The 16112-nt window shown below is 46.8% G+C and overlaps 1 protein-coding gene across 3 annotated transcripts in view; it reads right to left on the bottom strand.

Moving 5' to 3' along the window:
• Nucleotides 1–15679, bottom strand: part of ARHGAP10 (Rho GTPase activating protein 10) — a 328794-nt gene extending 313115 nt beyond the window's left edge. For all 3 annotated transcript variants that reach the window (XM_059922584.1, XM_059922586.1, XM_059922585.1), the window contains exon 1: nt 15301–15679. In XM_059922584.1, coding sequence (XP_059778567.1) covers nt 15301–15454 — 154 coding nt within the window. In that variant the 5' untranslated portion in view covers nt 15455–15679. The remainder of the gene's footprint in view (nt 1–15300) is intronic.
• Nucleotides 15680–16112: the final 433 nt, after the last annotated feature.

Genomic DNA, 16112 nt, shown 5'->3' with positions numbered 1-16112 from the left:
TGGGCCTTCTGGGAGGGCCACCACCTGTTCAGGTTCACCCAGGACAAGACCAGTTTATGCCCGTGGTGCCAGCATAACTTTACCCCCAAAAGTATTCTGATATAAACTATGTGGTGTTTCTATGTCTAAGGCAGGGTTTCTCAGCCTTAGTGCAATTAGTTCTGAGCTAGGTCGTTCTTGGGAGGTTGGGGGGGCGGGGGGGGGGGTTGTCTGGTCCTGTGCATCGCAGGATGTTCAGCCACATGGCAACGTTGGTCTCTACCCGCTAGATGCCAGCAGCACCTCCCAATTATGACAACCAAAAGCGTCTCCAGGACATCACAAAACCATCTGATTGAGAACAACTGCTCTAAGGAAAAGGAGTCACTGTTCTCTGGAATCCCCAGAGCAATGAGAAAGATGTAAGTAACCTTAAGCTATCACCACCGTGGAAAGAGTGCCCATCGGGGTCAAGCCAATTGCAGGAAACGCTAGCGATGCAAAAAGAGAGACCTGATGACATCGCTTGAACCCTTGGATGCCAGTGTATCCAAAGCAACCCCACTCCCGAGACTTCACTCATGCAAGCCAGAAAGTCTCTTTTTTGCTTCAACTAGTTTTAGCTGGGTTTCTCTCACTTGCAACTGAAGGCAATGCATGAGGATATGCAGGATGTCTTGTGCCAAAATCTGAACTGTCAAAAAAAAAAAAAAAAAACAACCAGAATTAATCTGAACCCTATCCTATTGCTTTCCACAAGAACAGGCCACCAACTCTAGCTGTAGGGACAGAGGCTATGAACTCCTCTGCTAAGTCCTAGAATCCCTCCCAGTGAAGAACTTGAACGTCTGCATGCTTCCCGTCCTTGAAGGTGCCGGGTGCTCACAGCCAGTGCATCCGGAGCCAGAGGGAAGAGGATGGCCATGAATTGTTTCTTAAACTAGTTAGAACCTAACTAAGTAGTTAGCTAGAAAAGAGGAAGAAAAGATATTATATGTTTAGATCAGGGGTCCCCAACCCCTGGGCCGCAGACCAGTACCGGTCCGTGGCCTGTTAGGAACCAGGCCGCACAGCAGGAGGTGAGCGGTGGGCGAGCGGGCAAAGCTTCATCTGTATTTACAGCCGCTCCCCATCGCTCGCGTTGCTGCCTGAGCTCCGCCTCCTGTCAGCATTATGGTGAGTTGTATAATTATTTCATTATATATTACAACATAATAATAGAAATAAAGTGCACAATAAGTGTAATGTGCTTCAGTCATCCCAAAACCATCCCCGCCCCAGTCGTGGAAAAACTGTCTTCCACGAAACCGGTCCCTGGTGCCAAAAAGGCTGGGGACCGCTGGTTTAGATCACTGATAATGGCTACAACTTTAACTCTTATAGGTTCTCTTCTGAACCTGAAGTCCTGGAATCTCTTCTCCGATGTTGCCAAGAGAAACTTCTTCTCTGCAAACATCCAAAGAGAACCAGCACAATTCCACTGAGAGCAAACCGAAACGACAGCAGTGTCCCTCAGTGAAAAAGAAAAAAGCCATCTTCATTGAATACTTTCTTTAAAAACCAAGATTAAAGATTAAAGATTGTTTGAATAAAGCATTCGACCTGAAGTGCCAGCAGAACAAACTCTGAAATAGATGCATATCTTGGTGTCTTGAGGACTGCTTTTTGTTTTGGGGGGTTTTTTGGGGGGGGCGGGGGGGCCATGCCATGCAGCATGCGGGATCCTAGTTCCCCGACCAGGGATCGAACCTGCGCCCCCTACAGGGGAAGCGTGGAGTCTTAACCGCTGGACCACCACGTAAGTCCCAAGACTGTTTTTCCAGACATTTTATTCCTACTTTTTCTCCCCACTCACCTCTCACCACTTCTTCTCTTTTAACATCTATATTCCATCCCACCCGATTCAAACAGACAAAACTTTTACAAGTCATGTATTACTTATTAAGCGGAAAAAGAATGTGGTAAGGGAGAAATTAAAACAGAATTCATTACTGAAAACCACCTTGCTGTCTACCTCACAGACAAAATAAATCCATCAGTTCCTCATTTCCTCAATGTCCTGACACAAAGCTACAAATGGACCTGGGTGTGCACCCATCCTTTCCACCCCTCCTGTTACTGAAGTAGATGTGTCCCCCCCTCCCCCTGGAATCTGAATCCCACCTTCTATGCTATTCAGAAGCCCTGTGTATGCTAGAATATTCCCTGAATCTTCCATCTCCTCCTCTCTGTTGGACACATAATCAGCGTGTTCAAATCTCACCAATTAGCCAATAGCTTGGGAGAACTGCCTCACCACAGGCTCATTTATTTTCCAGGCACCCTCTTCTCCACCCTGGGCCATCAGGCTCCATCCCTGCCGTGCCACAAACTAATCTCCCACTCATTACCCGTGACACTGTCTTTTTGTTGTTGTTTTGTTTTGTTTTAATTTTTATTGGCATACAGTTGATTTACAATGTTGCGTTAGTTCCTGCTGTACAGCAAAGTGAATCAGTTATACATATACGTATATCCTCTCTTTCTTTTTCTAAGATTCTTTTCCCATATAGGCCATTACAGAGTATTGAGTAGAGTTCCCTGTGCTATACAGTAGGTCCTTATTAGTAACCTATTTTATATATAGGAGTGCCAATGACACTGTCTTGCTAACGCAGTGTCATCTGGACTCCTGGGACCTGACTTCTCTGTAGCATGACCTTGTCTGCTCCCGCCTACTTTCTGAAACAATCTTTCTCCTTAACTTGTGAAACCCTCTCCGGGCTTTCCCACCCCCTCTCTCCCTCCCTCTCAATGGCTACTGCTGTCAAATTTATCAACCTCTTCTTCTACCCATCCCTTAAAAGTTCTGTTCTCCAGGATCTGCCCTGAGCCACCCTGCCTCTTCCTCCACATTTTCTCTCCAGCTGGTTTGCTATCCAGTTGCCTGGTGTCATTTCCTATCTCTATGCTGTGTCTCCAGAATCTTCAGCTCTGTTCCCTCTTCTGCAGTGCACACTCATAAAAGAAACAAACTCCCGAACACATCCACTGGACAGCCCAGAAGCACCTCCACCTCCACACAGCCCAAACCAAAAACACATCTTCACTCCCACAAAACCCGTTCCTCTGGCTGGACTACCTCAGCACCCAGCACTCTCTGCCCAGGCCAGGAACCCAGGAATCGTCTTGGACACCTCCTTCCTCGGCCCCTACACCCAAGCACCCACCAAAGCCCGCAGCCTCTGAATCCTGACTCCTGGAGAATCTGCCTCTTCCACCAAAGTCTCTGACCTGGGTGAGTGAGGACCCACCCTCCAGGCCTGCTGTCCTCAAATCCATTCTCCCAACCACAGTCTGGGAAGCCTTTCTAAAATGTGACTCAGATGATGCCAATCCCCGGCTCAAAATGTCGCAATGGCTTCCCACTGTCCTTTGAATAAATTCTGTAGTTCCTGACCCTGAGGCGGGCCTCACCAGGCCTTCCCAACACAGCACCTGCCCCCTCCGTAGCCCCCTCTTCCCGCCCGGACCCATCTGTGCTGCTCCTGCAACCACACACGTTTTGGCTCTGGCCTCCACGGCCTCCCGCGTGCCTTTCACCGTGCTCGGAGCATCCTTACTCCCTACCCTCAGCGCGGAAAGCTCCTAGCCTTCCTTCTGGTCTCAGATTTTTTTTTTTTTGGCCACGCCGCGTGGTACGCAGGATCTTAGTTCCCTGATCAGGGATCGAACTCGCGCCCCCTGCACTGGAAACCCGGAGTCTTAACCGCTGGACTGCCAGGGAAGTCCCATAGAAGTTACCAATTTCTTGAAGTCTTCCTTGACCCCCTCAACTAGTTAGTCCTGTTAACTACGGCCATAGCATCCCATTCTCCATTCTCACTCAGTGGTGTGAATGACAGTGCTTAATTAATCTTCTGTCTCTCCCCATTAGAACTCTAACTTCTGCACCGATATATAAAAGGTCTCTTTTCACTGCTTATCCTCTAGCAACTCAATAGGTTGAGTTCAATGACTTGGGATGACACCTCTCCTCCACTGTCGTACATGAGATTATCACAGTGACGACTATATAGTAAACAGATTTTTTAAAATTTTTTTCCAAGACTTAACAAACACATATAGGGCTCACTATGGATCAGGCTGTTTTTTTAAGTGCTTTACAAATAACTAATTTCATCTTAGCAACATTCAGGGAGATAAAATTACTATCCACATTTTACAGACAAGGAAATTAAGGCACAAAGAAGTTAAGCAAGTTGCCCAAGGTCACACAGTAAGTAGATGTAACTTCAAAGACCATGATCTTTAATATTTTGGCTGTGCTGCCTTTGACCTGCATTTCACAAAAGAAAAACAAAACTATCTGTCACAGTGACAGAAGTACTATCTGCCAGATTCTCAAATACGAGTAACAACACATCAACGATACTCAGCTCCCTTGTACTTTTTTTTGGCTTTGTTTCCAAAACTTTCAAGCAAAGATCTTCAGTAATATGCTGGATTTCTAAAGATGGTTTCTCCTGTTTAATAAATGAGAGGCCTGCACCATCCCTGCACTTCAAAATATTGTTAGCTTCAAAGAGAGGCAAGAACATGTTCACAGGTTATTTCTACTGGCACTACGGGTAAAGCCACAACCGTACTCAAATTCAACCAAAGGAAGTCAGGATAGTGCTCTTCGGACAATGACGATGATGGTGGTGATGAGATGATGGCGGTAGTGGTGATAACGATGATGATGGTGGTGAGGATGATGATAATTACGGCACCTACCATGGGCCAGGGAGAGTTCGAAGATCTTTTAAGTAAGTAACACGAGGATTAAATACCACTACCCCTTGAGATAGAGTTCTTAGTATCTCCATTTTACTAACAAAGAAACAGAAAATTAGCCACTGAGCGTTTCAGTAGCTTGCCCAAGGTCACCTAATAAGTGGAGCAGCTAACTTTATAGTCAGAGATTTAAAAAAAAAAAAATTTTTTTTAAGAGAAAGTATTAGATATATCCAGTATTCAGACCAGAGGTGACATCTCCCAGCCAAACTGATTTTTCCTCCAGCCACACACCTCATCATGACTCACTACCAGACGATGATGGGACCTCGGGACCCAAGGGCAGACAGTGCCTGCGGTGAACCGGGCAACGAAAAGGAGAACTCATACTCCCCGTTGAAATATCTAGTGGCATAGGATTAACAGCTTCCTCAGGAAACACAGGGAGGAAATTCTGGTCTGACCAGGGACGCAGGCCTATCAGCAGCATCCAGCAGTGATCCCAGCAGATCTTGGGCCTTAGAGAGATGCCTGCCCTTAGAATGTAAAGTGTCAGGGGTTTTTTCAGGGTGCCTGCTTGTTTGTTTAAAGAGAAGGGTGTCAAGGCTTTCTCATTACAAAAGCATCCCCTTGGCAAGTCTATAAATTATGTTCCTACATTTCCTACATTAGGGCAATTAAATCAACAGGCTGTTTGCATAGAAGCCTATCACAAAATACCAACCAATCCCTGCCTAAAAATCATGTTCATCTGACCTAACTAGACTGACGGCTTCCAGAGTGCTTAACAAGCACTGTGTTTATGAAGATATCATTTTTTTCTCTATACGCTAATACTGGAAATCTAATTTCAATGAGGCAAAAAGGCCCTTGAAGATGTTTTGTGACTCAGACCACTTATTTCTTCCAATCCTGAAAGTTAAACTGGTTTGCTCTGATTACCCATGCCAAGCTGATAACATTAAATATCAAACAGAACTTGTACTAAATGTCTTTAAAATTTATGGATTCCTTATCTATAGATTGTTGTCAAAGCTAGTGTTTTAAAGCTTATAAAATTAATTACAAGGCTTTTATATTGAATAAGTTCTCTAAATACATTGTTTCACAATCCAAAAAATGCATGGAAATAAGGTACATCATAAAACATCTTAAGTTCTTTATATAACATCTACATACCATCAATTAACCAAGTCTTTTCAAATGCCACTTGTAGGAAAAAGATGTTGAACTCAATGAAATAGAGCTGCATGTGTCCACATGGATAAACCTCACAAGTATCTTGAGGGAAGAAAAGAAACTGCAGAAAACCAAATAGTGTATAAATCCATTAAAGTCTAAAACCATGCAAAACATACTATCTATTATTCAGGAATGTGTACAGATGTATTAAAACGTCTGGGAATAATATACACCAGATATGAGACAATTGCACCTCTTGGGGAAAAGAACAGGTTCCCTATTAGAAAGGGTGCCATTGGGAAGAGGCAGACAGGAAGCTTTTATTTCTAAGCTGAGAGGCAAATACAGAGATGATTATGAGACTCTTTGTATTGGTTTATTGTTCTAAAACAACTTAAATTTTCTGTAGAGGAAAAAGCCTAATACTAAAATACGAGAATAAAATTAAAATTTACTCTTCTAAAGGGTGGGATGGAGGATGGAGAGTAAAAGAGACACTAAGAGAGGGGGAGAGATGAAGATGAAGACACAGGAAGAGAGGGGACTTCCCTGGCGGTCCAGCAGTTAAGACTCCATGCTTCCACTGCAGGTGGCGTGGGTTTGATCCCTGGTTGGGGAACTAAAAAAGAAAAAAAAGAGAGACAGGGAGAGAGACTGAAGGAAGGAAATGATACTTTTTTGAGTGAACGTCTGCACCTAGTAATTCATCCTAAATCAACCCAATCTCTGAATATCCACACTTACTGCACAAATTAACAATCAGTTTTATTTACAGTAACCATCCCAGGTGGCCTTAAATTTTAAATCATGGTCCTTGGGCTGAACTAACAAGAATAGTCTCCTAACCAGACTGTGAAATGTACACACTTGCCAGATAACCAGGATTTATCGTAATAACTTCCCCTAACAGAAGACCGCACTTACATCTCTTTACAAGGACGGCTTACTATTGTGGTTAAGGGTTTTGGAGTCAGACAAATGTGGGTTTACGTTCCAGCTCCATCACTGACAAACTGTGTGACTGGAACAAGCTGCTAACCTCTCTAAATTCAGTTTCTGAATCTGTAACATGGTGTAAATAATAACATACCTCAATAAGGAAGTCTTCACATTAAATAACAGAATTTACTACAAAGTAAAGCAAACTGTAAATGCTTAATAAAAGTTAGCTGGGACTTCCTTGGTGGCGCAGTGGTTAAGAATCCACCTGCCAATGCAGGGGACACAGGTTCGAGCCCTGGTGCGGGAAGATCCCACATGCCACAGAGCAACTAAGCCCATGCGCCACAACTACTGAGCCTGCGCTCTAGAGCCCGTGAGCCACAACTACTGAGCCCGTGCTCGGCAATAAGAGAAGCCACCACAATGAGAAGCCTGCCCACCGCAACGAAGAGTAGCCCCTGCTCTCCACAACTACAGAAAGCCTGAGCACAGCAACGAAGAACCAACACAGCCAAAAGTAAATAAATAAATAAATTTATTTAAAATAAAAATAAATACATAAAAGTTAGCTACTATTAATTATTAAAATCATTAACATATACATTTTAAATAACATTTTTCTATTGTAGTTTGTGATTGTCTATTTGTCTCTGAAATGTAATTCCATTAAAAGTAACCTAGTAGGGACTTCCCTGGTGGCGCAGTGCTTAAGAATCCGCCTGCCAATGCAGGGGACATGGGTTTGATCCCTGGTCCAGGAAGATCCCACATGCGGCAGAGCAACTAAGCCCATGCGCCACAACTACTGAGCCTGCGCTCTAGAGCCTGCGAGCCACAACCACTAAGCCCACGTGCCACAACTACTGAGCCCACGTGCCACAACTACTTAGCCTGCGCACCACAACTATTGAAGCCCACACGCCTAGAGCCCACAACAAGAGAAGCCACCACAATGAGAAGCCCGCACACCACAACAAACAGTAGCTCCCGCGCAGCAACGAAGACCCAATGCAGCCAAAACAAATAAAATTTTAAAATAAAATAAAATACTGATTTGTGCCATGAAGGAAATAAAATATTTTTTTAAAAAGTAACCTAGTAAAACATCCAAGGCACCCTTAATCAGAATTATTACCTACAAATTTCTAAACACTCTCCTACAAATCCTGAAGGAAAGCCAACCTGACTAAATGAGTTTTCTCTAGACAAGATGTAGAATCAAAGGCAATGCAAGACCATACTGAATCCCATAAAGCAATGTGTTCACAGCTACATTTCTAACATCAAACTTTTAAAAAGTGAGAAAAGACACCAGATGTTACTAACTATGGTCAGATGTAAACACTTGACCTATTCACTGCCACATACAGTCAGCAATCACCTTAAGCATGACTTCCGGTAACCCAGCTGACTACCCAATATTTTTACCTCCTTCATAATTCTTGCCTCCCCACAAAACACAAAATCATAAGGTGATAAATAGCTATTGGAGTCAGAATTCAAAACAGCTTCTTTGGGAATATGTCCAGGAGACTTTGAATATCGTCTTGCAGAAAATAGGATTACGTAACAATTCTTTTGGGCTGTCTCTGGCTGCCTTGTGTTTCTCCTGGTAGATTTCCCACAGCAAATACAAGCACTGTCCAGTAGGTTGTTAGGGTCTCCTGCAAGTTAAACACTAAAGTGAATATCTTCTAAAGGCATCATTGTAATTTGTAAGTATCTGCAGGTTCCAGCCTCTGATGATGTCATCCCAATTCCTTGATCAGAGCTCTCCCCGCCTTCTTTGGCTTTCTTAGCAATCCCCTGAATGAGAGGCCTGTTCAAGTCTCAGCTGCAGACGGCTGGGCTAGATTTCCAACACTCTTAGTGACACCTTCCACATCACCTTCAGATCTTTGTGACTCAGAAACAAATTCTGGGACATATTTTCCCAAGATACCATTTAGCTTTGATTCATCCACTTACCTGCCAGATTTTCCAGCATCCTGAGCTACATTCAAACTTTCGAAGCCTTACCAGACTTTGACCACTTTGTCTTTCTTCTTGGTCGCTGGTCATGATGATTTGGACAAATACCTTCTTAGGGGTAATGAGCGCTAAAAAGTTAGACACTAGTCTCTGGGCCAGAGCAGCCATCTTTCAGGCAAGAAAAGGGCCTGCATATTAAAACATATACCTGCAATTTAGAACATCATGATTGTCCACGTTTGAGTGCTTATTCGAAATGCTTTACTTGTATGAACTCATTCAACCCAACTGGCAACCCTACGTGGTAGACAGTATTATTATCTCCATTTTCTGTTGGACAACATAGATACAGAAAAGCTAAGCAACGTGACTGAGGTTTCCAGCGTGAATGAAAGGCAGCACCTTAGCATGCTCTTAATCTTCTCTACTACACTGTCTCATCAGCCATGTTAAACATTAAAACACAAAAATGCCCTCCTCCTCTGCCTTCTCCCTCTTCCAGAAATCAACAATGCTCCTGGTCCCCCCCGACCTCAAAAACAGAGTGAAGAGGAGGTGGTCAAAGGAACCCCAGTAGATGGGAGGGCAGGGAAAAGGCAATGTGGCAGGAAAACTCAGAACAGCAGATGACTCACAGACCCAGCAAACATTCCATACAAACAGGGTCGGCTGGTGGAGGGACCTAAATTGGAACTACTCTAAATGGAGACAAGGACCACCTGCAGAGAGTAAAGCAATGAAAGCTTTTAGAGCCCTTCTGGGTCCACATCCCAGTTCCAGCCAGATAGGAAATCTTCTCACAGGAAATCTACATTAGCTTTAGAGACCAACCCACTAGTAAGACCCCAAGTGAGAGTAGAAGACTTACCCCCAAGTGATGCCCTGAATTGTAGGGGATCCACAGTAATTTCTTTGGGGCAAAGAATATAGATGAGTCTTCTTGTCCGTTTGGGGTAAAATTATATTTGTAATTTAAATAGCATTTCACTTCCATGCCTCTCTAAATTCCACTTAACCGAAGTATCAGCCTAAAATTTACAATTATACCTCTCCATCAAAATTAGGGTGTTGGAAATTCCCTGGAAGTCCAGTGGTTAGGACTCAGCGCTTTCACTGCCGAGGACCCAGGTTCAATCCCTGGTGGGGGAACTAAGACCCCACAAGCCACGTGGTGCAGCCAAAAAAAAACAAAATTAGGGTGTAAAGTAGCAGGAAACCCAACTCAAACTGGCTTATGTCATTTAACAAGCTATCCAGAGGTAGGCTTCAGGCACAGAACCATCTGTGGCTTCCATGACCGCATCAAAAACCCAGATTCAGTTACCTCTCTGCTCCAGTGGTCCTTACCTTGGCTCCACTCACCGTCCCAAGATGGCGGGAGCAGCTCCAGGCAACACAACCAGACATCACAGAAGAGCCAAGAACCTTTTTTACGAGTCTCCTCTCACACAAAAGAAAACCTTTCCCAAAGTCTCCAGCAGACTTCCTATCATGTCTCACTGGTCAGAACTGAGATACATCCTCATTTATCCAATTACCAGCCCAGGAAATAGGTTTACCGTGCTGCGTTGTTAGAGTTCAGTGTTTCTCAATCCCAACTGCACGTTTTTTACAGCTCCCCAGGTGGTTCTAATGGTCAGCCATGCTCAGGATTGAGAACCACTGAGTCAGACTAATCAGAATGATCCCTAATCACCTTTCTATGAGTCACTTGGGAAAGGGTGTAGACACCTGAACAAAATTTGGATTGTCAGAAAAAAAATATTAGCTGGGCAAACAATAGAGCCTACACAACCGCTTCACACTTGTGTTTTAAAAACACTTTCGCACATGTGGTTCAATCCTCAAGGCTATATGCAACAGTCCCATTTTACAAATAAGGAGACCGAGGCTGAAGTTTACAAAGTGAAATTCTTTTAAGTCTTCTGAATCTCCCTATGTTTCCATGCAAGAGCAACCTGGGAAATTTCCCCAAAAGGAATTACCACGTGAACCATGTTTCTGGAACAATAAATACTTGAAGTCCTGGCCACCACTAACATCCTTCTCCACGTCTGTGATGAGAGCAGGCTCACTTATGAGGGGCCCTCCAGCTTACATACACACACACACACACACATACACTCACACAATCTAAGTTTACTAAAGAGCCTTCTACTTAGCTATGTAAGTGCTTAAGAACTGTAAGGGCTATCTGTTGAAAAAGTATATTTCCTTCTCTAGAACAGAACATATTCTTCCAAGAATGCCTAACTGGGGCTTCCCTGGTAGCGCAGTGGTTAAGAATCTGCCTGCCAATGCAGGGGACACAGGTTCGAGCCCTGGCCCGGGAAGATCCCACATGCCGCAGAGCAACTAAGCCCGTGCACCACAACCACTGAGCCTCCAGCTCTAGAGCCCACGAGCCACAGCTACTGAAGCCCACGCGCCTCGAGCCTGTGCTCTGCAACGAGAAGCCACCGCAATGAAGCCCAAGCACTGCAATGAAGAGTAGCCCCCCCCCTCCACTGCAACTAGAGAAAGCCTGCGCGCAGCAACGAGGACCCAACGCAGCCAAAAATTAAAATAAATAAAATAAATTAATTAAAAGAAAAAGAACACCTAATTGTAAAAATTATGAGAAAAGTATATATAGCTTATTGCTGTTCCTGGTAAATAGACTATGCATTTCTATGAATCATAAGCATCTGAAACTACATAGACTTCCTACGAAAGGCTCACAAAAGTTTAAACTGTATTGAAAGAAGACACTGATTATTCTAGGAAAGGAGTGAAAAAAGAAAAAGGGCTAATAAAACCATTTAAACCAAGACTCCACTGAACTGAGTGAATGATCTCCAAATCCACCACATAAATCAGTGATCCCAGACACTCCGTTCTGCAGCCCCTCCCCGGCCCCACTGCTATCTCCAAAATCACCTGACACACAGACAGATACCACACACCGCCTCTAAACCATCTCTTTCCCATTATGTCAGTGATTCTCCACAGGATAAAGCCCACATTCCAAGCCCACTTTTATGGCTTCCACAATCTGAAACTGACCTTTCCATGAATCTCATTCTACTCCCCCAAATGAAATCGCCATTCCAGCCAATCTGGTCTTCTCATGCTCCTCAGACACGGAGCCGGAGGGGGGGGGGGGGGGCGGGGGGGGCGGGGTCTGGTTTCTTCTCAGCTGTTTCCAATCTGACAAGGTTCTGCAAGGTTCTATCCGTTCCTTAAAACACCAATGAGTTCCCAAACTTCCACTCTAACCTACAACATACTCTTTGTTTCTGTCAAAGTTAGAAAACTTGCCACTGAATCTTCTGAATCTTTTAAAATGTGTGTCTGTGTATCCTTCACTTCTTCAAGAACTTAGCACAATGCATGCAGGAGTTCAAACACATTCCCTAGATTGAACTGAATTCAACTATAGGGCAATAATCTCAAGGCCAAGGGCCTCTACCTTCTTTCCTCTTTGTGTCTCAAGCACAACATTTAACAAACTGTAGATGCTAAATATTTGCTGATCGCTACATAACTGAACTCCGCAATAAACTTTCAGGTCCCACAGAAGTCACCTCCAACTTCTTTAAATATCTGTGGATTATTCAAAGCATCAAGACATTCTACACAGAAGTAACAATATGGTCGTCAGTTTTGTATTTAGAAATGTATTGGTAGCATGGATGTTTTCATAATTTTCAGAGATTACGCATTCCCAAGCGACTAAGAAATTTTTTAAAAAACCAAAGCATCAAGACATCAAAGTTACATAAATCCAACAGGTATTTAGCGCATGGAGGAGGCGTCTTACAGGGCAATTAAAAGCAGAAATCACTTAAACACGCAATTCTGAAAATGCACAAAATGCCGTTTTTGCAAAACAAAGCGCAAAACATCTGAAAATATAATCAGTCTGACCTAGCTGATTGTTCCTTTCTGTAGCTCCCCCTCCATCTCAGGTCCTGCCTCGACCTCTTGAGCTTTTCTCAGATGTTATAGAAAAGCTCAACTGGTTAGGCCAACGATTGACCTAGACTGCAATTTCAAATGATCTAATCAAGCCATTTCCAAACACTGCAGAATCTTACTGATGCCTCTAAGAAGTAGGACAAGAAAAACTGAACACAAAAATGACCTGCCTGGGCTTCCCTGGTGGCGCAGTGGTTGAGAATCTGCCTGCCAATGCAGGGGGACACGGGTTCAAGCCCTGGTCTGGGAGGATCCCACATGCCGCGGAGCAACTGGGCCCGTGAGCCACAACTACTGAGCCTGCGCGTCTAGAGCCTGTGCTCTGCAACAAGAGAGGCCGCGATAGTGAGAGGCCCCCGCTTGCCGCAACTAGAGAAAGAAACGAAGGCCTCACACAGAAAGGCCTCACACAGAAACGAAGACCCAACACAGCCATAAATAAATAATAAATAAATTTTAAAAAAAAAATGACCTGCCCAATTGTCCTGTAGCCAGACTCTAACAGTGAAGGCGAATTACACCCAGGTGTCCTGACTTAACATCCAGGGCTCAGTCTTGATAGGAGCTCGATGTCAACTTTACGGGGCAAGCTGGGCAAAGGCCAGGTCCCCCTAACTTGCCACAAGCATGTGAGCTAAAGCTGTATCTCTGTCCTCCTCTGGAAAAGAATTTAAGTTAATTACACACAACTAGAAGAGAGATACTTTATGGTTGATCTCTAGAGGATGAGCATAAATTATGTTTCCTATGGTAAAGCACAAGAATCAAAAGGAGTAAGGAGCCAATTCGCAAACTCAAGAAAGTCTACATTCTGGAGGGGAAGGCTGACAGCTGGCCCCCCAGATGCACTAGCTGCTGCTAGAACACGGGGCATGTGTCCTGTTGGCAGAAGAGCGAATATGCAGTCACATAAATAGCTTTCTACCAGTGGCCAAATGGGCTTTGCCATCTACCTCTCTCCACACCAAAGCCTCCCTCCTCATGCCCCTCGTCCCAGAGGAAGCTGCTACAGCCAGTAAGAGAGAAGGGGCACTCCCCTACCCAGTGACGCTGGTTAAGACCAAACTACAGAGGGAGAGCCCTCCCTCTCCCGTTCACTACACACACATACACACACGTGCGTGCACACACACACACACACACACACGCACCGCAAACCCTTCTCTCCTCCTGCTTCCTCCACTCCTACATATTTACAGCCCCTCCCCACCTCCATCCCAACACACATACCCAATGCCAAGGCACTGGAGAGCCACCAACCAAATATGCCCACCAATCACATGTCCCAAACAAAGTGATTCCCAATCCTCGTTTTGCAACACCAAAGAGGTCACAGAAGCAAAAGAAACCACGGACAACATCCAGAGAAGTCGAGGGACTTGCTTCCAAAATTACAGAGCTGGCTCACTGAATTCTTCCCATGAAGACGTATTTCTTTCAACTCATTCATTCAACGAATAGGCACTGGGCTGGGTACCTGAGACAGTCTGTTCAGTATGTTTTCGTCTTCCTTAATGCAAAAGGGGGGGGAGGGGATGACACGGGGCATTTCTCCCAGTCTGCTATATGGGTAGGTCTTTTGAAGAGGGAAAAGGGAGCGCTCCCAGGCTTCCTCAGAACCGGGGTACAGGTGTGGTCAGGCTGCGCAGCTCCCCACTCAAGCTAATGTCTCCCCATTTCCAGCCAACTCAGTGTTTCAGCACGAATTTCAGGCCCCCTCCCTCCCAGAAAGACTCTCTTCAGATAATCAACTAATTAACTCTGTTCTCCTGTGTGGCCACTTCCTAGTTAAAAGATGGAGGAGGAGAGGCGAGGAAAGCACTAAGCTTGACCAGGGTGAAATTCCCTCTTTGCAGGCAGTGCTCGCTCGGGCCAGAGGGCAGGCTGTCTGCACAGCCTCACAAGCCCCAATCTTTGAACCGTCCTCGGCGCAGGAGGAGGGAAGGAATGTGTGGAAGGCAGCACAACGCCAGGTGGACTTTCGGGTTGAGCACAGTAAGGGGCCCGGGACGAGACTGTCGCAGGCGATCCGAAAATGACACGGAAAGCGTACGGCTTAAGGGCCTTCTGAACAATTCAACGCCCAGCAGGTTTTCAAAGAATTCCCCAGTCTCGTGATCTCTCAAAAGAACTTGACAAGACCCGTGAAACTGATGTGTCTGTTTCGGGAGAGACAGTGAGCAGCTCTAGGGGGTAACAGAACCTGCCCCCGGGCGGGTCCGGCGGGGAACGCAAGGCGCCGGGTCTGGGCAGCGGCGCTGGCGGGCGGCGCGCTCGCACGCACGGCTCCCGGCTCCGGCCGCCGCGCAGGGCAGGGACGGGAAAGAGGACTCGCCCCTGGCTGCTCGGGGAGCCGCGGAGGAACGACCCCGGGGCCTCCGGGTCCCGGATCAATCTCCTGATCCTCCGGCTGCCGGCCCCGGGCGCGGGACGGTCGGTCTCCCTCCGGGAGAGGCTCCTCCCGGCCTCGTCGCGCCGCAGCCCGCCCGCGCCCGGGTCCCCACTTACTTTTGGTCGCCGCGATGAGGTTCTTGCCGTCCTTGATGAGCTCTTTGATGAACTTGTTGGTCCTCTCCAGCTCCGCTTCGTGGGCACGGATCCTCTCCCGGAACCACGGGCTATCGAGGTAGCAGTCGCTGAACTCCAGGGGCTGCAGCCCCATGACGGCGGCGGTCCGCGAGCACAGCGAGAGCCGGGCTTCGGGGCCAGGTGCGGAGCCCCGCGCGCAGGAAGCGCCCGAGAAGCTAGCAGTCGCAGGCGCGCGGCGAGAGCAGCGCGGACATGCCCCGCGGAGGTGAGCCCGGCCGCGCGGAGCAGCGCCGCCGAGGCGAGCGAGAATGCGGCGCTCCGCTCCCGGCGGCGCTCCGATCCCGGCAGCCCCCGCCGAAACTCGGGCGCCGCGGCCCCGCCCCGCCCCGCCCGGCCCCCGCGCCGCACGCCCTCCCGGAGGCGCGAGCCCGCCCCGCCCCGGCGCCTCCCGCCCAGCCCCGTCCCGCGCTAGCCGCTCGCCCCCTTCTCTTTCCTCCGCCTTCCTCCTTCCTTCTCTCCCTTCCCTCCCTTCCTCCCCCCAGACGCCTCTTCCTTCTCTTCCCACGCGCAGTGGCCCCTCCTCTTCCTTCCGAGGCTTCCTCGGTCTAGAATTTCGCCCCGCGGCTCTCCTCCGGGCGCGGGCGCCTCCCCTTTTCTTAGCGCCCTTCTTCGGGGTGACTCACTGTCGGCTCCCCGAAGCGGGGGACTTGACCGGGACCAGGAAGGGGCGTCTTCAGAGCATCTGTAAATCCCCGCAGCCAGGCGACTTAACTTAGGTCTGGCTTGCTAGG

This window comes from Balaenoptera ricei, chromosome 5 (genome assembly GCF_028023285.1).
Source record: "Balaenoptera ricei isolate mBalRic1 chromosome 5, mBalRic1.hap2, whole genome shotgun sequence".
NCBI classification, from domain to species: Eukaryota; Metazoa; Chordata; class Mammalia; order Artiodactyla; family Balaenopteridae; genus Balaenoptera; species Balaenoptera ricei.
The sequence above is the reverse complement of the archived record's forward strand: the minus strand, read 5'-3'. Positions and strand labels throughout refer to the sequence as shown.